This window comes from Penicillium crustosum (genome assembly GCF_028827405.1).
Source record: "Penicillium crustosum strain IBT 35664 chromosome Unknown utg000002l_segment0_segment0, whole genome shotgun sequence".
Taxonomy (NCBI): domain Eukaryota; kingdom Fungi; phylum Ascomycota; class Eurotiomycetes; order Eurotiales; family Aspergillaceae; genus Penicillium; species Penicillium crustosum.
The window spans coordinates 5,106,395-5,126,529 of NW_026623123.1; the positions used below are offsets into that span (position 1 = coordinate 5,106,395).

General features: G+C 48.9%; 10 protein-coding genes across 10 annotated transcripts; 6 read left to right on the forward strand and 4 right to left on the reverse strand.

Annotated features, from left to right (window-relative positions):
• Positions 1-400: 400 nt before the first annotated feature.
• N7487_005437 (uncharacterized protein) lies at positions 401-1,579 on the forward strand (the record flags this gene model as incomplete). The annotated part of the gene is made up of 1 exon (XM_056873184.1): positions 401-1,579. One exon carries the CDS (start codon positions 401-403, stop codon positions 1,577-1,579), a length of 1,179 nt encoding a protein of 392 aa, XP_056730904.1.
• A 297-nt stretch (positions 1,580-1,876) lies between these two features.
• Positions 1,877-2,707, forward strand: N7487_005438 (guanylate kinase; the record flags this gene model as incomplete). The annotated part of the gene is made up of 2 exons (XM_056873185.1): positions 1,877-2,075; positions 2,130-2,707. 2 exons carry the CDS (start codon positions 1,877-1,879, stop codon positions 2,705-2,707), a joined length of 777 nt encoding a protein of 258 aa, XP_056730905.1.
• Positions 2,708-2,859: 152 nt separating this feature from the next.
• Positions 2,860-4,468, reverse strand: N7487_005439 (uncharacterized protein; the record flags this gene model as incomplete). The annotated part of the gene is made up of 2 exons (XM_056873186.1): positions 2,860-4,368; positions 4,427-4,468. 2 exons carry the CDS (start codon positions 4,466-4,468, stop codon positions 2,860-2,862), a joined length of 1,551 nt encoding a protein of 516 aa, XP_056730906.1.
• Positions 4,469-6,030: 1,562 nt separating this feature from the next.
• On the forward strand, positions 6,031-8,048 carry dbp9 (ATP-dependent DNA/RNA helicase; the record flags this gene model as incomplete). The annotated part of the gene is made up of 4 exons (XM_056873187.1): positions 6,031-6,241; positions 6,296-6,372; positions 6,431-6,909; positions 6,962-8,048. 4 exons carry the CDS (start codon positions 6,031-6,033, stop codon positions 8,046-8,048), a joined length of 1,854 nt encoding a protein of 617 aa, XP_056730907.1.
• A 169-nt stretch (positions 8,049-8,217) lies between these two features.
• N7487_005441 (uncharacterized protein) lies at positions 8,218-9,858 on the reverse strand (the record flags this gene model as incomplete). Its single annotated transcript, XM_056873188.1, has 1 exon — positions 8,218-9,858. The coding sequence occupies one exon, from the start codon at positions 9,856-9,858 to the stop codon at positions 8,218-8,220; it is 1,641 nt and encodes a 546-aa protein (XP_056730908.1).
• Positions 9,859-10,128: 270 nt separating this feature from the next.
• On the reverse strand, positions 10,129-11,566 carry N7487_005442 (tafazzin; the record flags this gene model as incomplete). The annotated part of the gene is made up of 4 exons (XM_056873189.1): positions 11,260-11,566; positions 11,177-11,195; positions 11,003-11,095; positions 10,129-10,942 (listed from the first exon to the last, which is right to left on the reverse strand). The coding sequence occupies exons 1-4, from the start codon at positions 11,456-11,458 to the stop codon at positions 10,129-10,131; spliced, it is 1,125 nt and encodes a 374-aa protein (XP_056730909.1). The 5' UTR covers positions 11,459-11,566.
• A 337-nt stretch (positions 11,567-11,903) lies between these two features.
• Positions 11,904-12,391, forward strand: N7487_005443 (mitochondrial 54S ribosomal protein mL60; the record flags this gene model as incomplete). Its single annotated transcript, XM_056873190.1, has 3 exons — positions 11,904-11,948; positions 12,015-12,243; positions 12,339-12,391. The coding sequence occupies 3 exons, from the start codon at positions 11,904-11,906 to the stop codon at positions 12,389-12,391; spliced, it is 327 nt and encodes a 108-aa protein (XP_056730910.1).
• Positions 12,392-12,818: 427 nt separating this feature from the next.
• Positions 12,819-14,987, reverse strand: N7487_005444 (uncharacterized protein; the record flags this gene model as incomplete). The annotated part of the gene is made up of 1 exon (XM_056873191.1): positions 12,819-14,987. One exon carries the CDS (start codon positions 14,985-14,987, stop codon positions 12,819-12,821), a length of 2,169 nt encoding a protein of 722 aa, XP_056730911.1.
• Positions 14,988-17,894: 2,907 nt separating this feature from the next.
• N7487_005445 (uncharacterized protein) lies at positions 17,895-18,289 on the forward strand (the record flags this gene model as incomplete). Its single annotated transcript, XM_056873192.1, has 2 exons — positions 17,895-18,076; positions 18,100-18,289. The coding sequence occupies 2 exons, from the start codon at positions 17,895-17,897 to the stop codon at positions 18,287-18,289; spliced, it is 372 nt and encodes a 123-aa protein (XP_056730912.1).
• Positions 18,290-18,382: 93 nt separating this feature from the next.
• Positions 18,383-19,056, forward strand: N7487_005446 (uncharacterized protein; the record flags this gene model as incomplete). Its single annotated transcript, XM_056873193.1, has 2 exons — positions 18,383-18,779; positions 18,968-19,056. The coding sequence occupies 2 exons, from the start codon at positions 18,383-18,385 to the stop codon at positions 19,054-19,056; spliced, it is 486 nt and encodes a 161-aa protein (XP_056730913.1).
• Between the last annotated feature and the right edge of the window lie 1,079 nt (positions 19,057-20,135).

Below are 20,135 nucleotides of genomic sequence, written 5' to 3' on the forward strand. Positions count from 1 at the left end.
GTGGATGCTCAGGCAGTGTGGGGGATGATGTAAGCGGGTTGTCCCTGACAACCATGATGTAAACACAAGTCCCCAGCCTCTCTTCCAACCTCCTCAATTTTGTGCCGGACGACAAGCAGAATCATATCTGGGTTGGTTATTTTTCCATCTTCTTATCTTCAACCTCCTACTGATACCAACCTAGGCACTGTGCTTCGTTTTTGCCCACATTCCATACTCACATTATCTACCCACATTCCAGCGTGTCAGAGATTTATCTCTATCTAGATCTGGTGTTGGTCACTTGCTTCAATGTATGCTCATATATCTCCTCTCTCGATCTCTACAATGTTTGGCATACTGATGATCATAGTGAGTCCAGTCTTGAGCCGGGTGCTCTTGGCCACTCGAATATTCCATCATGCCTCCAGTTTGGCCGATCGGGGACTCCCCCGACATTTCAGGAGCCACCATTGGCGGACTCTATGTTCGAGATGTCAGCAATGAGAACATCGCTGATAAATTATCTTCCATCGACACTAATACCCACAACCTCTTCCCACGTACCGACTCAACGGATGATTCCAGCACGCCAAGATATGGGCAAGGCACAGTCGACCCGCACAGCATCAAAATGCAAGGCCTGATGGCACTTTTTGCCATCATTGGGCTATTGTTTGTCTTGGGGGCAATTTGGTTCTTCTTCTGGGCCAAGAACGGCGGATTCGTCTGGCGCAAGGGCGACTGGGATGACTACAAGTCCACTGTTCTGCGACGAAAGGGACCCGACGGAAAGACTCTTAGTAACGCTACAGCGAGTACCAAGCTCGGCGGCGGAAGTGTTGTTGGCAAAGGCTACACGGACGACGGATACTCGTTTACGGAAGGATCATATACCGACACAGCGACGACCGTTACAGAGGAGAAGTCACGACGCAAGAGGTTCAGAGAAACCGCCAAAGAGAAGCTCCTCCGACGCAACAAGCACGAGCAATGGGAAGGTGCAGAAGATGCCGATGTACGCGCGTACCGAGAAGAGAAGCCCGCTCGTATTGGCGGCATGAACCGTGAAGCCGAGGGAACCTACAACGGCAGTGACTACGATACCTCCGCCCCGCCTACCTCCTACCAACAGAGCGAGATGAGCCAAACTCATGATTTTGCATACGACCAGCCACGCCGCCAGCGCCGCGATCCTTCCGGTTTCTCGTTCACCCAAGGTAGCGAAGATGTTATCAGCCAAACAACCGAAGAGCGTCGTATCCGCGACCCATCTACCCGCCGCCACAACCGCCGTCGTGAACGTCGCAGCGAGATTGCCCCATCTGCCCCACCCTCCGCGCCTTCTTCTCGTACTAGCAGCCCCCGCAAGCAACGTGAGCGCCGTTCCGTGCCGCAGGGCCACTTCACCGAACCCCTGGATTTCTCATCTGCAGGCTCCCGTTCCGAGTACCAGTACTCCAATGTTGATACTGAGGATTCGGGTACTAAGAGCTACAAGCATCCGATTCCGGGCTTGACGAAGGGATACCGCCGTGATGGACGCAGCCGTCGTCGCGATAGTCTGAGTGATAGTGAGGGCGAGACACAGTACTCTTGAATAATGACTGATAGGTCTTGATTTATGAGATCCCCAACTTGAAGTATGGGATTTGATTTTGAATGTGGAACAATTCTTTGGGTTATGGAAATAGCGTCTTTTTTTTTTACGGCAAATGCCGATCGACTTATGGATATGGATATGGGAAATTGTTTGGGTCATGTACATAATGAACAGAATCACGATGCGAATGGATAACATTCCGATGCGATATAGTATACGAATATAGGTACCTTTGATTGAACTACCTTCGCAGGTTTAGACATGAATTAACTTAGGCTCACACTGTGGGTGGGCATGTCGCTCCCATGGGCCAGTGAAGCGGTAAGGTTGTCCGACGTACACATTAAATTTACACCGTGTACTTCCCACAAAGCAGAGCTCAAGTTTATGATATACCTAGGCATTGTTCTATATAGCCAACTACTACCCATCCCAAATCCCGATATCCATCGTCGAGACAAGAACCCCATTGCTGTTGACAACATGGCTTCATGTACGTCATCACCATTCTACCCTTCGCACCGCCATCCATTCTAACCCACCGCAGCAAAACCTCAAGATCGACGACCTCTTGTCATCTCCGGCCCCTCAGGCGCAGGAAAAGGAACTCTTATCCAAAAGCTCATCGACGCACACCCAAACACATTCAAACTAACAGTCTCTCACACAACCCGGCAGCCACGTCCGGATGAAACAGACGGTATATCCTACCACTTTGTTTCCGTCGAGACATACAACTCTCTCAAATCCAACGGAGGTCTGCTAGAAGATGCAATGTATACCGATGACTTCTACGGAACGAGTAAAGCAGCACTCGAAGAAATATTCGAGAGGCAACTCATCCCTATTCTTGATATCGAGATGAATGGCGTGCAACAGGTGAAAATTAACTCTGAGTTTGACGCCCGCTATGTTTTTATTAAACCGCGAGATCTTGGTGTCCTTGAGCAGAGGCTTCGGGGTCGAGGGACAGAGAGTGAGGAAAAGATTCAGGCTAGGTTGGAGCGGGCGAGAAGGGAGCTTGAGTTTGCTGAGACTGCGGGTGTTTTTGATACTGTTATTGTGAATGATGATTTGGAGAAGGCTTATGTGCAGCTCGAAAGGTTTATTTTCGGGTTGGCGTGAGCACTTGATCAGCTGGGTTATGTATGGTGAAGCTCTTTCGTGTGATCAGGGAGTAGATTAGGTCTTGATCTATGGTTTAATTTCTTCATAAAAAAGAGAGAGAAAATCAATGACACTATCTACAAATGTCCAATGCTTCTAGGTTATATGTACTACCCAGCTGATTGATTCCTGATATGCTCCACGCTCGCCGCGCCATCTTGAAACCAAAGCATCATCGCCATCTTGCTAATATTATCTGACCCCCATCCCTTGCTACTCAGATCTACCAGTTCAGGTGCAGACTTAAACCGCATGATCTCAACTCTTGAGTGCCGCAACCGATGAAGAAGCCATCGGTTCACGAAAGAACCCTTGTTGACAGCCTGTGGGTGCGCGGATGCAAAGAAAGGCGATAAATCCTCAAATTCCGAGGAGTGTAGCGGATCATTGTATGTCTGATCCTCTGGTTCCTCGGGCATAAAATTCTGTATTGCCTCCTCCTCCTCCTCCTCCTCCTCCTCCTCCTCCTCCTCCTCCTCCTCCTCCTCCTCCTCCTCATTGTATTCCTCTTCTGCGATCTGCGCGGAGCCATTGTCATGTTCCGGGTGCGACTCGACTTTATGGCGGGCTAATTCTAGTTCGGTTTCGATCTTAGCCTTTTCATCTTGGTAGCGAAGGAGGAAGTTGAGGGCCGCGCTGTCGAGTGGGATCCCGACTCGCTCGCGGAGCTCGCGTTGGTCGACTAGGACCAGATATTCTGTTTCTAGCTCCGACAGCCGTTCCGTGAGTCTGCGTGCCTCGCCCACCATGGAGAAGTAATCACCCACTTGGGGCAACGTTTCTTCTCCATAGTCAGAGGAGTAGTCTGCCGAGGAATATTCGGTGTCCGAGGTAATGGGTTCAAGCTGTGCCAACAAGCCGCTTTGATACATGAGGATGGTTTGCAATCTTTCTAAGCGGCTGTTGTAATCGTACTCTAGCTGCGCCAGTTCGTCTTCCTGTCTATGATATTCATTTTCGAGAATGAAATAAGACGCTGTCGCAACCTGGAGGTCGTTGATAGTGTGATTGATAGCAGCAAGATTCTCATGTACGTTTTCGGTGGTTATGAGATTCAACATGCTCCGTAATGCAACCCGCATATCATCTTCCACGTTACGTTTTTGTCGAAGCATATGCCGCATTTCTCGGATCCGATGGCGCTTGGCTGACACATCTTGATGTGCGTTTAGTACTTCCCCTATAAGCTTCCCCGCCTTGGCACTGGTGTCATGGGTTGACTCAGGGGGCGGCGCAGGCATATTGTACCAGTCGGTTGGTTCATCTATTTCCCGGGGGTACTGAAACTGGAAGGCCGGGACGGATGACTCGCTCAAAGGATCATATTCATCCCATTTTCGGAGATTTTGTGGTAACCAGGGCTGGCTTTCGGTGGCCTCGTCGTCCCTATCTACCAGGTCTAATCCGGAGAATTCGAATATTGGCGCTGTTGATGTCGTTTTTGGGGCAGAAGTACCCGAAGGAAGGGGCGATGATCGTTGCAGGATTTCTGATGCTGTGGGACTCGATACTCGAGCACCCCCTTCTAACTCCTCCAGCCATGGGGTGGTGGTAAATGAAATGTTGGGAAGGCAAACTTCACTTCTAGTGGTGGTATAGCAATCTACCATGGACGGCGGCTATGTAGTGAAACCGTGATGAGCTTCGAGTATTGCATATCGATTTGAGCCCACTCACCCGGGATAAACGATCCCGTATGACTCCTGGCCAAGACGCCATTGTTAAAGGGCTTCGCAGTACCTCCCGGTCATGTTTTGCGAAGGAGATTATATATAGATCAACACATTCGGATGCTGGTAAGCAAGGTTGAACAGCTCTAGAGGGAAGAATGCTATTGATAAACCGAATAATTTTTAAAAAGAAGGAATTGGGGGAGCTTTGTCTTCGGAGTTACACCAGGGTTCTAGTGGGGTGAGGTCGAAGGCGCAGTTCCTCTTTGGTGCCCAAGTTGGCAAGTCTCCAATGATCGTTACTCCGTAATCTCCCTTTGCATTAGCGCCCGCGCTTCACCGATCGGTTGGTTGCCCGGAGTGCAGTGGCAAATCCTGAGACAAAACATTCGAGGTATATCAGCCACCGAGAACTTATTCCCCTCATTTGTCTGGGATGTCATTGGGATCATACTCCGGGTCCGCCATTATGTGCTAGTTGCTAAAGTGTCTCTTCGGCTAGGGAGTGCTTGATGATAAACCAACCTGCTGTATGCCATAGGCGGTGCCGTGCATATAATATTAAGTCTATTGCGACAATAGTGATGTGAACGGTCCCAGTCGCTTGGTGGGGGCCCTTGAGGAGTTGGGAGATATCAAACCCCCAATCCTTATATATTATATGCCTGATATTCCCGAATCCCTGATTCCCTTGTCGGATATGTAAAAATCATGGCGTCAGATTGGGTACTCCACCCGGAGAGCAACCGATGGGTTCGATCCATCTACGACCATTCTGGTAGGCCTCACTGGCTACAAGAAGAATGATTGCAGTAACTGAACAAGACAAAAGGAGAGTTTCTTTATGGGTGGAACTACACAAGTGGTGCGCTCACTCCTGCAAAAGTAAGCCAAGCTTCAAGGTTAGTTGTTCATTTTTCTGGTGTGAGAAGTCCGAGGAAGTAATTCGTTTAATGAAAAAGTGTTGCGCCAACGAAGCACCTCTGGGTCAGCGTTTCCCAATCCCGAAGATGCATATGGGCAAAGATGCATATGGGTACCATACCCCATTCGTCCCCAGAGCCAGGCCATCATCCAACTCGCCTAGATCATGTACAGCCGCAGGACCCGCTCGATTACGGCCAAACATATACCAATCGAATGGATCTCACTCACCGCTGTCGGTTACTGAAATTTATCGGGTTGAGAGATATCTGTATGATGGTTGGAAAATGTCTACATGGAGGCTCATTTGCACTCATCAGAAAAGAGCATTTCATCCATCGATGGTAACAGGAAAAATCCATTTGCATACTATATATACTAGGATCTATACTACGAAGATATATTTTCGGCTGGAGGTAGGGCGCGAAAAATGACAAGCCCATAGATACCCACAAGAAATATTACAGAGTAGATAGACGTACGAGTATTATGCGTCAATTATATTAACAATGTCTGAAAGACTTACAGACTCTTAATCATTTGTATTGTATGTAGTTCATGGAGTTTCCGCCTGAGGCACCAAAGATTATGTCAACATAAAATCTTGGAATCTACCGCCCGCAATAATCTCACCGCCCGATAAAACTTCCCAAAAAAGTTTCAACTTCCGCAGATTCGATCAAGCAAATGCCTAGTACAATCACAATGAAACGCAAGTTGGACGCAAACGATGTTCCTTCGCCCGAGGCTGCTGGGGCTGAGGACCAAGAACTCGACTTTGAAGCCCTCAATCTCGATCCTCGATTGCGCCAGGCCCTGATCAAAGAAAAGTTCACCAAACCCACTCTTGTACAGTCAAAGGCGATTCCGCTCGCCCTGGAAGGAAAGGATATTCTTGGTGAGACGAGCCTCTTGAATTGATGAATCAAAGGACAATTACTGACAGAAATAGCCCGTGCGAAAACTGGCTCTGGCAAGACCGCCGCCTATGTCCTCCCAATCCTCCAAGCTATCCTCCAACAGAAGACTGTTCGTTCCCCCTCTCTGTGTATTTCATATAGAAAGCAATCTAACTGTCTGAAAACAGGCCGATCCCTCCTCAAAAGCCACAACCGCTCTTATCCTTGTCCCTACTCGCGAGCTTGCAGAACAGGTCCAGAAAGTGATTACGTCTTTCGCCAGTTTCTGCGGAAAGGATATTCGCTCAGTCAACTTAACACAGAAGGTGTCTGATGAAGTTCAGCGCTCGATGCTGGCCGATTTCCCGGATATCGTTGTCTCGACGCCTACCCGAGTTTACAGCAATGTTAACAACTCCGCTTTGTCGCTCGATAAAATCACCCATTTGGTTATCGACGAGGCGGATCTGGTATTGTCATACGGATATGATGAGGAAATCAATGCTCTCTCCAAGGCCATCCCTCGAGGAGCGCAGACCTTTTTGATGAGTGCTACTCTCACCTCGGAGGTGGATACATTGAAGGACTTGTACTGCCGGAACCCTGTCATTCTTAAGCTAGAGGAGACGGAAGAGAAGGGCGCTGGTGTCAGCCAGTTTGTTGTCCGGTAAGAAAATATGCTACAACCGTCCTTTCGTTGCTAACTAAACTCCGAACAGATGCGCGGAAGACGAGAAATTCCTTCTCACATACGTTATTTTCAAACTGCAGTTGATTAAGGGCAAGGTCATCATTTTCGTAGCAGACGTCGACCGATGCTACCGTGTCAAGCTTTTCCTCGAACAGTTCGGTCTCAAGAGCTGTGTCCTCAACTCAGAACTTCCCATCAATTCTCGGATCCACGTTGTCGAAGAATTCAATAAGGGCGTCTACGATATCATTGTTGCAGCTGACGAGCAAGAAGTAATGGGAGTGACCAAATCGAAGAAGTCGCGCGAAGTCAAGGAGGCAGACGAAGAGGAAGCAAAGGAAGAGATGGGAACCAGCGAGGATGAAGAGGCAGTTGATGAAAGTGGAAAGGGAAAGAAGCCAGAAACCAAGAAGCGCCGCAAGATGACCAGCAAAGAAAAGGACTACAGCATTGCTCGCGGTATCGATTTCCAAAACGTTGCCTGCGTCCTCAACTTCGATCTCCCCACCAGCTCCAAATCCTACACCCACCGCATCGGGCGTACCGGCCGCGCTGGCAAAGCAGGAATGGCTCTCTCCTTCGTTATCCCCGCCGAGCAACACGGCAAGCACCGACCCACCTCAATTCCCAGCACAAAGCACGACGAGACCATGCTCACGAAGATCATCAAGCGCCAATCCAAGCTTGGCCACGAAGTCAAGCCCTACCACTTCGAGATGACGCAAGTCGACGCTTTCCGGTACCGTATGACAGATGCCCTGCGGTCCGTGACCAGACTTGCAGTGCAAGAAGCACGAGGACGCGAGATCCGTCAGGAATTGATCAAGAGCGAAAAGCTTAAGCGCCATTTCGAGGAAAACCCCGATGAACTGCGCCAGCTGCGCCACGATGGCGAGCTGCGCGCTGCGCGTGTCCAGGCGCATCTCAAGCACGTGCCTGATTACCTGATGCCTGCTAAGGGACGTAAGGGTCTCTCGAAGGAGAGTGTTGGGTTCGTTGGGTTTACGAAGTCTAAGCAGAATCGTATCCGCAAGGCGAGAGATCGCAACCGTGCTCGTGGCAAGTCTGGGGGGAAGGTTGATCCGCTGAAGACGTTTAATCGTTCCAAAAAATAGTTTTGCATAGTTTAAAATCTGCGGGCGTTTTGTCCGGATACCATTGTATAGTCAGACATGAATAAAATAGTTTCAATTTGCGGTTTGATTACAAACGTAGGACCTCTTCCCGAGGTCTGTTCGGTATAATGATGTACATTCTATCCATTTCATTGTGTACATGGGCGGACTAATAAACTGACAGTTCTTGCCCATCCGGCAATCTAATTATCTCAGGTTCCACGTCTTCCAACTCTAACCCAAGTTCAATTTCGAGCCATTTCCTGCCCTTCCGTATTTGCCGAATGTGTCTCATCACATCACGCGCATTTTGAAGGTGAGTTGCATGGACAGAAGAACCCGACGAGCTTGTTTGCGGGGTGGGTACTTCATGCGATGGCACATGACACGAGTCGTGAGACTTCGTCGAATCAATAAAGCCAGGGCCGATCCCAAGCCATTCGACATCTCTCCAAGATCCGTTCCACTCTGGGCCAACATTATCAGGATTCTGTGGGAACCCATCTGGGTCTTCGCCAACCCATTTCAAGGCTGGTAGCCATTCGCCGCAGCCCTCGAGGTCCAACCATTTCAGGCAGTAGGTCGAGCGGGAGAGTTGACGAAGAATACTCGCAGCTTCCGCCCAGTTGTTGTCAAAGGCATCTGGGGTCAAGAAGCGGGCCGTGGAACCGCGAATACGAGCAGTGGCAGCGCGTGGATTCCGGCACGGCATAGGCCAATGGGCGAGCGAGAGGTGAGTGAGGGTTGGAAAATTCCCTAGTAGGTTCAAAAGACCGGTCCAGCTTGCAGCACTGCGTTTCGGGTGTGACAGGGATAAGGCGCGAAGTTCGGGGAAGCGTAGGGTCTGCGGAATGGCTTTGGGTATGGATGGAGCTGCAACATGGTCAAGCGTAGCTTCCCCTCCGCCATTGTGAACGGCTTCATCCCACGAAGCTGGGACAACCTCCTCTATTTCCTCGCCTGGTATACTCATGGCTGGATTTGGCGATGGGATCATCTCGCTTATGAGCTGCCTCAAAGTTATCCAGTTTCCCAAAGCATTTCCCAGATCCAATCGCACGATTTTGGAATCCGCATCAACGACTCCCGAATCGTTGAAACCCGGGTTCTCTTTTTCAATTTGATCCTGATCCTGTCGGGTCAAAAAGAGCGGTTTCAGCCCCTTCATATACCCTCTTAGAGGCGACCCTCTCGCGTAGACAGCAATATAACTCAGCAGCAGTTCCTTGAGATGATTTGGAAGTTGGGATAGAAAAGGGCCATCATATTCAACATGCCAAGCCCAGTTTAAAGCCATAGATTTCAGCATCAGATGTACCAGGCTCCTCTGGTCCGGAAACAGCGGCCCTTGGAGGCGGGTCAGCCGGTGAATTTCTTCTTCTAGGGTTTCCGGTATCTGGTTGTGCAATCCTTGATCTCTTGCTAAGTCCGTGTTTCCGGAGAGCCAACTCGCAGGCGGCGGAGGCCCGACAGTTGGCCGAGTTGGACGAACCCCGAATATCGTGCGACGAGGGCCGGGGCGAGGTCGCGGCGGCGCAGTTGCAGGGAGCTCGAGAACATCTCGAAGAGATGGATGAACTGAGCGCGAGGCTACAAACGAGCGGTGAGCACGTTGCGAGCTTGGGGGATCATCCGAGGAAGCACTAGGGATCTGTGTACGGCGGAGGTGACTGATTAAGTCGTTGACTGTCGTCGCTGACGCGGAGCCGTGTACCCCAGACCCGCCATCATGACGAGACCCAGATGGTGCAAGGCTGTGATGTGCTAAATTGGCTGGCTTTGCGTGAAACCGCTTGTGCTTTTTGGGCATCTGCGGTCGAGCTGCGTGTTTGACGAAGTGAAGTGTCTCCGGGAAGCTTTCCCGCCTTTATCGCTTATCGATTATCGCCCCCACATTTGATCCTTTTACCTGACGGGGTATAGCGCAAGACGCTGACATTTAGGGCTTACAAGACAGGCGGAAAGGTCCGCACCTATGAATCACTGTTGCTCGTAATTAGGCCGAAAGTGAGTCAATGCTTGTGACTCATTGTTGCCATAACCAAATCTATACAATGTTATACAATCTATGCACACGGGCTCAGATATCCCGAACCCAGGAATCGTCCTTCATATGGCCCTCACGCTTAGCACCCTCCTCTAGCCAGGTATCCACCAAGCCTTCCTTTGGATCCTCATCGGGCAATCCGCGCGATCGGCGAACGTCCAAGACAAGATTCCTGATCTTCAAAGTGACCTCTTTGCGCAGCTCGACAGCTTCTTTATCATTCAACAGTTCATCACTTAGCACACCCAGGGGCAGATCTCGGGAATCGGGGTAGGCCTTCTCGACCCTCGCTTTCAATTTCTGCCACCGAGATCTCATTTCTCCGAACACAGCATCCGAGTCCACCTTGGAGCCAAAGGTAACGCTAACGTCTTTGCCAGGCCGAGGAAGGAATCGCGGGAATTCACGACTCTCGTGCATGACATTGTCGAAGCCCTCAATCCACATTGGAACCACATCCGGACATTCGTTGGGTTCTAGGATGAGCCGTGCAATTCCCCACTTGAAATAGCGCATAGTCTTTCGTGGTGACTGGTGAATCTTGCCTTCGGGGAAAATATGGACCCAAGAATTCGAGTTGCAGGAGTATGCGGTAGGTGCGAGGTGTGAGTCCTTGCCATCAGTCGTATAGGCGACTGAGAGGTCCGAGAATGGATCGACACAGACGTTGTGCCAGCTCCAGCGTTGACGTTCAGGTGCGGCGCGGTGGTGGTCAACAGGGAAAGGACCCTTCGATAACAAACGAATAGCCTCGGTCATAACAGGTTGAGTTAGACCACCGAATGTAGAATGTGCGGAACGGTGGGTGGGCAGGACTTGGCCCATAGTGAAGAAGAGTGACAGTGGTCTGCGATTACGGTTAGTAAAACAAACCATGGAAGAAGCATTTGCGTAAACTCGTAAATACCTTGTCTGGTAACAGATATCGTAGCTCCCGAAAGACCATCGCTTGTTCCAAAATCGTGGAGGTAAAATCCCCCATAATAATGGGTCATCCATTCTGGTATTCCGGCGCAATGTCAGCCATCTTCACATTTTGGAGTATGGATTGTCTCGATCCGAGGTGGTTGGAGGCACATACACACTGATGTGATTGGATACTATTTCAGATAAATTAATTAGCAACTGCACTGGTCTAACGAACTTCGCTATGTTCTAGCATACCTGTAATCAATCCTCGCGTCCGTTGCGAAACGTCATGCCGAGAGTCTAACAGCTCCGTGAATGCCTCTTTCCCATGGCATTCTGCATTACAGAAAACTGAAAGGAAACCGCGACATAGACCCGCCACTCCCCACATTGTTGTGTTGGATAAAGCCCTCCAAGGAAGGGACGGGGACTCCGCCGTTGCGCTCGAGTCCATGATGGATGGTGTAGAACTGCTATACACAATCCATGAACAAAAAGAAGCTTTACACAAGCTAATAGTAGCTTGGAAAGGAGTATGTTCTCCGAAGAGCAGTGTAATTGACTCGAGTGAAGTTGTAGGAAAATATCGCGTCCCTGGAAATCGACAGATTCCCGGAATCACATGATTTTGGTTGGGGTAACCATTCGCAGTACATCACCAAAGGTCAGCATTACCTTTTTTTTCAATTACATGCTTTGGTATAATTTAAGATGAGCAATTAATCTCACTATCTAAGTTACAACTACTTTCCAGTCTCTCTATATCAATTGTATCAATTAGTAAATGGCACATTCCAATCGGTAACTTTTTCTATACATCCAGCGCACGGACCAATTACACTCCCGACTCCGAGCACGATTTTCTCCCGGCTACACCCTGACAGCACCATCAACCAACGATGTTCAAATCAACCCAAGCACTATTTGGCGGTCTTCTCTGGTGCGTATTGGGCCCTTTCCACAAAATCCCAATTATACGAATTCAAGCTAACATCCTTCCCAAATAATAGGAAGACCCCGTGGCGTCTCTCCTCCCCCAGAAGGCACGACAGCGCAAGCGCCTGCGCTCCGTGGACCGCGTCGTTGACACCGTCAGTGCCGCACTCGAGCGCAATGGCCAGACCTCCAAGGCTGTGAGCCGGTGGTTTGCGGAGATGCCCCGCGAGGAGGAAATGCTGCCGAAGGACAAGTACACTCTCTTCGATAAGAAGGAGAAGAGCTACCGGAAGAGCATTCACAGTATGTTCTCGTCCCGCTTCTACTTCTCCAATCTATACCAATTGGTATTCATTGCTGTGTGAATGGGCTGAGCTAACCATTTTTTTTTAACTCAGAGCTGCCCAAGTGGACTCGTGTCAGCCAACGTGTCAACCCTCCCGGTTTCTAAACGGATCTTTATCCCCCGCACATGTACTATACATCCGAAACTCGACTCTGACGGGGGACTTGTCGGAGCGAAAAACAACATATGGACACCCGGAGTTTTGGCTTTTTGGAATTTGCAGCGCGGCCACTCTGAAGAGGATGGTGGCTTACAATGTTCCATGATTACCCCAGCGCTTAGATCAGGCTTTCAATTCAAATGCATTTTGGCAAGGATATCTATTTCTCTTCAGTTCCGGTATTCCGGGGGTATACTAATTATATAAACTCAGCGACAGACATGATGGCAGTGAGCGTATAGCATCAGAAGTGACGGATATTCTGAGTGAGTTTTAAGTGAGTGTGGAGTGCGAAATTTGAGTAGGTGACGGGTAGGACAAGACAAAGTGGACATAAGTGGCTGTTGTGAAAAGCCACGGGATCGTGAAGAATCATGAGACAAGGATGTTTGAAGTTGTTCTTTTCCCGATATCATAGCCTGGGATCAATTTTCCGGACGCAGTACGACAGCACTTGTTGACTTGAGCGGCTACTTCCTTGACCCTACCCCGATTTACTCGGCCTTCGTGGAGGGCTTTGTGGAGGCGGTATCCCCGGTGGACTTGCTGCCAATCATCAAGCTTCTCTTGCCAGCCTGCCCCTCCTTCATACCAAGCGTTCTTCTGCGCAGTGGAAATTTCAAAGCCTTGAGGCGGTTTCGGCAAAACCCAGCAGCCTGGATCGATATGACCATCTGGTGGTTCCTCGGCCGATTCATCATACAGTGTAACAGTGCGAATGGCGTCTCGTATACCAGATACCTTCCGCTGCTTATTCACTGCGGCCCGCCAAGAGTCGATACGAGGAGTCTGCGCGCGTTTTGGGTTGGACGCAGGGTACTTTGGTCTGGGGCTGAAAGCCGGCGCTGGATAAGGAACATTGAATCGTGGGTCTCCCTGCGTCCGACGTGCATCAGTAGGAACTCTGGATATGGGATCGAAAACAACCCATGTTTCTCTATTCAGCCAGTGGTTAGCTAGCAAGGCGAAATGGTATGGTTTTTGCCCTGGAGTGAATTCATTGAAGAGCCATAACAGTTTTCGATCTAGCATCTCCATCATCCTGACTTCCCAATCACTCAACTCATCGACAGCGCCTCCTGTTTTGAGCTGGATTTGATCTGCAGAACTTCGAGTGATGTCTATTTCCGGACGTTTCCCTTGATAACGGGAGAGGGCCGGATGTTTGGGGTCATGCATAAATCGCCATTCATAAGACAATGCTGGTCTCGCTTTCGAATTGGTCCCCTTCCCTCGGAACATTGCTGGGGCCGAATTCCATTGAATAGTTTTTGTATATTTTTGCCATTCATTTGAAGATAGACCTTGATTTCTAATGAACAGTCTGGAAGCGATTGATGCTCTATCCTCCGAGATACGTAATCGCCTTTCGGTGCTATTTCGCTGCCGCTTGGAATGCCCACGAAGAGAAGACCTCGAGTCTGAAACATAGCTGACCAACAATTCGGTCCTTGGCGTCCCGGGAGGGCCAGATGAATCCCCTATGTTATCAAAGACTGCTTCTTTTGGCCCCATCTGCATTCGTGCTGACCATCCACGGTATCTGCGGTGACAACCATGTCGCCCAAGTGGTTCAGGTTGTTTTGTGTGCATTGAGCTATTTGGCTTCGCTAGCTCATATGGGAAACCCTCATGTTGCACGACGGGTGGGATTTGACATGAGATATCTTGCGATCCCTCACCCCGCGGCCACGGAATCGATCCTCGGATCTCATAGGATTGATTCTGTCTAGATGGTAATGATTGGACCAGACGGAACGGCATCGGTGTGCGAGTAGCTGACCCTGCTGCATTCTTGCAAGAATTGAACCAGGGTTGGTGATCAGAACTGCCATCGTGTGGCTGTACTGGGTCCCTGAGCAGTTCCTCTAGAATCGAACGAGTGATAGCTGGTTGGTTATTGATCAATGTGAATTGCCGTGGCAGGATTGATCCTGATATATCCTCTTGCGCTTGCGGCCGCCGCACAGAGCCTGGCGCTGGAACAAGTCGGGACATTGCAACACTGCCCTTCAACGCACCATGACACTTTGGTCGCGCACAAGCATTCCAGGTATCATCAGCGGTGGGAAAATCATCATAGCTCTTGAGCCAATCTGGTAGCCAAGGAAATCCTTTGGGTTCTCGGCGATGCTTTTGCTTTTCCACATCACCAGGATCCCACCAAATCCAACTATAGTCGTCTCGAGTAGATTTCCAGGTCACTGGCTTCCAAATTCCAACGAAGAAGTCATGAATTACCCTTTTATTTCTCTCGTGTGTCGGCCGCGTGACCCAGCCATACCATGTGCGTGCGTATCGGGTGTTCGTATTTTTGCCTTCTCTCAGCACTTTGTTTCGATTGAATCGTCTGATGAACCCCCCAAGCTTCCAAAACAAGACAGCAAGTATGAATATTCCAACTGTTCCGATGAATAGCTCAAAGAATACATTGGGGTCAATTTCCTTATGGACTTTGACTGCTGTGTTTGGAGGTCGTTTGGGGGGACGCGGGATACCAGGAACCAGGGAGTGGCTCTGTCGAGTGGCCAGTGGCGCCATTTATGGCAGCCTGGGTATACTCTCCAGGAATTAGTCCAGGAACCTGTAAGGGTATAGAACATGAAATGTCAAGGCTGTGTTCTCGCAGTGTGCAAATGAGAGGGGTTGGAGAGATGAGGAAGCAACATGTCACACCCCGAACTTTCCTACCATATCCTACCTCGATTTAACCTCCATCACAGCCATATTTCTTCGAAATATTTATTCCTGTAATGAACATGTCATGGCAAATATTACATAGCGGTTGGGAAATGGTCTACAATGCCTGAGGTTCCATACCTATCTATAACTATTTGCGGTTTATCCAACTCACGACCTATCAAGAACGAGCAAGAGCGTCGATATTTACTATCCGCCGTAAGAAATGCCGTCAGTGTCAGGCTATTGGATCGATATTGCCAGCCAAATAGCACCCCCGGATTGAACCACATTCGGCATGATCTAATTCTATTCCCCGATAATTATTGCCGTCCAATGCATTTTCTGGCAGCAGGTCACTGTCACACTCCCATATGTGGAAGCATATATAACAAGCTTTATTGGGATAATCCTAGTCGGTAACTACAGGTTCATTATGTAACAACCCTAGGACTTCGAGAGACTACCTAGGTAGGAACCAATGCAGTCGGCTTTACAGAGATCCAATTAGATCATAGGTTTATCGATCTTTTTCAAACACTGTCGAATTATGTTTGAAGAATATAGGTACGACCAACACGCAAATGTCTATTCGTGAGGGCAAATAATATTTCGGGCTTGACATGGGATACGACGTAGTGGTTGCTCTCCACCGAAGACTCTTGTCCATCAGTCTGTGGAGAAGGCTGATGTTTCAATGACCATGTTCCCTACCTAGGTAATCCAGGACCTTTCGTCTACGTAAGTTATCCTCTACTTTTTGGCCGGAATCTACTCTTACTACTTTAGGTTCGACTAATGATTAGATAGCAACCTTGGAATAGTAGATTGACCCATCCATGGATCTATCCACATGCATAGTTCATTAAAGGTCTCGATCACAAACGTTCACTTCTTTACCGTCTCGTCTAGCTCCTATGTAACTTTAGGCAGATACGTTCGAGTGGCAAAATACTTTAGTAGACACGCTAAGAGAGTCCCAAATTCGAATATCAAACATATCAGGCCCACTTTCACATTCCATCCCTTGTATACCTAGGTACGATCTTGAGATCGGCAAAATGGATCTAAGACGAACCTATAAAATGATAAGCGACCCGAGGGAGGAACTCTGGGTCCATTTTCACTTGCCAAATTAGGAAAGAGCCTGATCCACAGCCACACCGCATCAGCCACTCCTTGCAGATCTCGCCACAAACCAGCCACTCTCGAGCCACTTGGAGTCACTTACGGCTGATACGGTGGCGGTGCAGACTATTGACTTTCGAAAGAAGGTCTTTGTCTTACTTGATTTTGCTTTTTGTTGGGCTCCAAGTTCTGCATATTCGTTGGGTATTATCATTTACGGTTCTGATACGTTTCTTTTCAGATTAATTTGATGATTAGCTTTCTCTTGTGGTCACCCTTGGAGTGTCTCGCAACTGCGTTACATCTCAGTACTTGGGATCAGACTTTCCAAGGTTATTCTGCATGCGCCTGCATCACAATCTTCTGCCCAACGGGTTTCGGACCGCCAAAAGACAACAATGTCATATTTTCTGATATTATGCTATTTGTCGCGGCGGGGCTTCGAATGATTTAAATTATTGAAGAGATCGTCGGGACGATCGCCTATGTCTTGAAGGATATGATAGGGTCACATGGGGATGGTTCAAGCTTCTTGTGGGGTGTATCTCAGTTCCTAAATCAGTTTCCTGGAATACACATGGAATCTCGGCCATGATCCGGGTCTCGGTCGGGGCCATTGAGGCTGATCATTGATCATGCCTAGATGCATTATGGAAGATGTCAACTCCCAGTTCGCCCAGCTGTCACCACATCACCCTACCCCCTAATTCAACGCCTCTTTTCCTACCTCCATTAGGCAACACAGATTAGAAGTAGAAAATTCTGATAGATTTTGAAAAGAACGCGAGTTCTCATAGCACAAAATAGGCTTTCGGAGCTCGAAGTGGGATATATCGGTGTTTCCGAGTGGCGAAGATAGTGTCCACTTGACTCCACAAAACGCCACAGTTCACCGTTAGGGTGTGGCTTGCATTTTGCTGGTTAAAGGGGCTAGAAAAAGGCAGCAATTGCGGTCTGGTGTTCTCCATTCACCCGACTCGAGGATCATATCCAACTATGTCTAGGGTGGGGGGTAGGTACCTCCATAACAAAAATATGCACCATGACCAAGATGAGATACTTGCATACTAGTGGTGCGCCACATCCAACAATAAGGGTCCAAACATGACACTTGCGATTCACTAGATGCTAGGAGCCAAATAACAAGGCACCAAAGCTGTGATAGAGACCAAACAACGTTGGGCATGAACCTGCTGCTTGATCCGTGCACGGAACTATTGAAAGAATAGGCCCCAAGGCACTACCCCCTTTGCTTTGAGGTCCTGTGTCTCAATTCACGACTCCTATCCTCGCACATGAACCTCAATTATGCATGTCAAGCCGTTTTCCTGTCAGTTATGTCAGGTTTCCACGGGCTAACTCGGGCCCATCGGTGTAGTGGGCGAAAGGGCCAAACCGGAAGTTCTAGGTTGTACAGATCATGGTGGGGGAACCCGGGGTCGATCCTGGCACTAGCTTCAGATCTCATGCAGTGAATCTTCGATCTCAGAGATCTCTTGTACTGGCTCCACATCTGGTATTTTACTTGGACGCGTACCCGTCGATCATCCCAAATAGGAAGAAAGTGCTATGCAGTACGCACTCGCCCCACTGTTCGATCGATTCCGTTGCCGGAACGTGTTACTGCAAGGATCCTGCAGTATGCCGAGCAGACCTTTTATTGAGCTCACAAATATTGGTTCTGCGGGCATGGTGGCTCCCTTGGCCGTCCCAGGTACCTGGTCACCGACCTTCGTCCAGGCTAACCGTGTACTTTTGGATGGTGGCGACATTCCCGTGGCCCCCGCTGTGACTTTCCACACAATTGAGGTTATGGGTCCAAAGTATATCCGTTATGGATTCTCAGCGAGTGCAATGAAGTATATGAAGCCCTGCGTACGGCCACGTTTATACTTGACCTGATTCTCGTATTCATTCATATCACCAATCATTCTCCCTATTCTTCTTGCCTCTCTTCCACCCAAATCTTATTTGATTATACTTCACGGTTACGGTTCCACGATCTCTCCACTCCCATCACTCCTCGATTCCATTGAAGCAGATCTTCGAGCTTTAAAACTCTTTTCTACCAAGTGATCCAACGAAACTCGTTTGTTCCCAAGCACCATACCGTCAAACAAAAACCAAAAATGGCCGGCCGTGAATTCACACTGTCCTTCGAGACCACTCCCCCAACAGCCGCCCAGCCTGGTTCCCCTTTCACAATCCCAGTAGTCATTGCCGTGAACCCAATCGGGACACCCGCCCAAAATGTGCAGCACCTTGTCGTGAGCGCTTCCCTCCGCGACGAATCCGGCGCAGGAGCTGCCGTTGGCTTGAGCGGGAATCTCACGGCGAGCGTGCGGAGCCGAACCGATAACGCAATGAGCGGATATGCAAAGCTCAGCCCACTCACTATCTCGCAGCCGGGCAAGTTTCGGCTGCGAGTGATGCTTAGTGCAGCTTCGTACAACGGCGTTGTAACGAAGGAGTATGTTGATTCGACGATCATCCATGTGCACGCCGGTGCGGCTGCCCAACGGCCAAGTGGGTCAATCCTTTTCCTTGCTTCGGTCATTTTTGCTTTGTTCCGGGTCCCTTTTCCCCCTTCCTATCTTCTATCCCGTTCTTTTTTGATCTGCCCCTCTCCCGCCCTGGAATTTCCCCTTTAGTGCCAACATTTAGCCCCTCCTGCTCGCCTTTTTTGGACTCTTGCTGATACTCAAAAACTCTAGCTCCCACTCAGGTGGCACGTCTTCAGCGGCTCACGACCGAAAATTTGGATATTTCCGCTGCGGATATTGCGGCGTGGCAGCGTGCGTGATTGAAGGGCATATAGCACTCTACCTTTTTTGCTTCGGTGGATCTCCGGCGTTATTCATGTTTAAGCTGCACTAGAACCTTGGAAGGGTATTTTTTTTTTGCCACACGGAGGAGAGTAATAAGTTTCTTTTGAACAAATGCAAATCCATCAACCAGTTTCGAGCGGTCTATATCCACTTTTTTTTTGAATAATTTTTGCATGCATACTCCCTATTGCATCGTTTTTAGCGTCGCCTATCCCTGTTCTCGGATGGGATTTCCTCTATTCCGTAACTCTTAGCGCATACACTAACCGTCAAATGTTAATCCCTGCAGATTTTTCTTTTCTTCTTTTTTTAAAAAGATTTAGCTGCAGATATAATCCGGCTTTACTCCGTCCTCCGTACATGAAGGCACACTCTGGGTTGTCTCCACTATCCTTCCTGGTTCAATGATCACCAGCCTTTGGCAACCCCCGAATCCCTTCCTCGCACAATGTCAGAGGTTCTTCTCCGGGTCATGATAATGACGTAGCATGGTGCTCTCTTTTCGAGTGGATTCACTAATAGTCTGATTATCATGATAGCCCTTCGGATAATGCTTGGGATTGAGAAGAGCATTCAACATAATACAGTGCCTTCATTTCGAAATAGGGCCTGAGACATCTCTGCCCACTTTCTGTCTGTAAGCAGCAGGTGAATGTGCTGAGTGGGACCAAAGTACATAACAGAATGGAGCCAGGTAACACTACTCGGTACTGTCTAGCCTAATATATTCACAGACTTTGGGTAGAAAGTACGCATAAGCGGGGCAAATGCACCTACATACACATCCAGTTCACGCATTCGGATAGTTATACCTTATCTATACTAGAACGATCGACTTCCTAACCTAGTAAGGTGAGATCCTTGTAAATAGTGGCCAATGATTATTTTTTGTGTGAATATTTCGTCTGTGCCTCCCATAGTAGCAAGTAGTGCCACAATATAAAACTGTCATCAAACCCAGATATGAGTGGAGTAGATGGCGGGGACTTGACTGTTGTCTGGTTTCGAATAGATGAATGTTTGACTTAATATGGTCTGATCAGTTGTGGTGCAC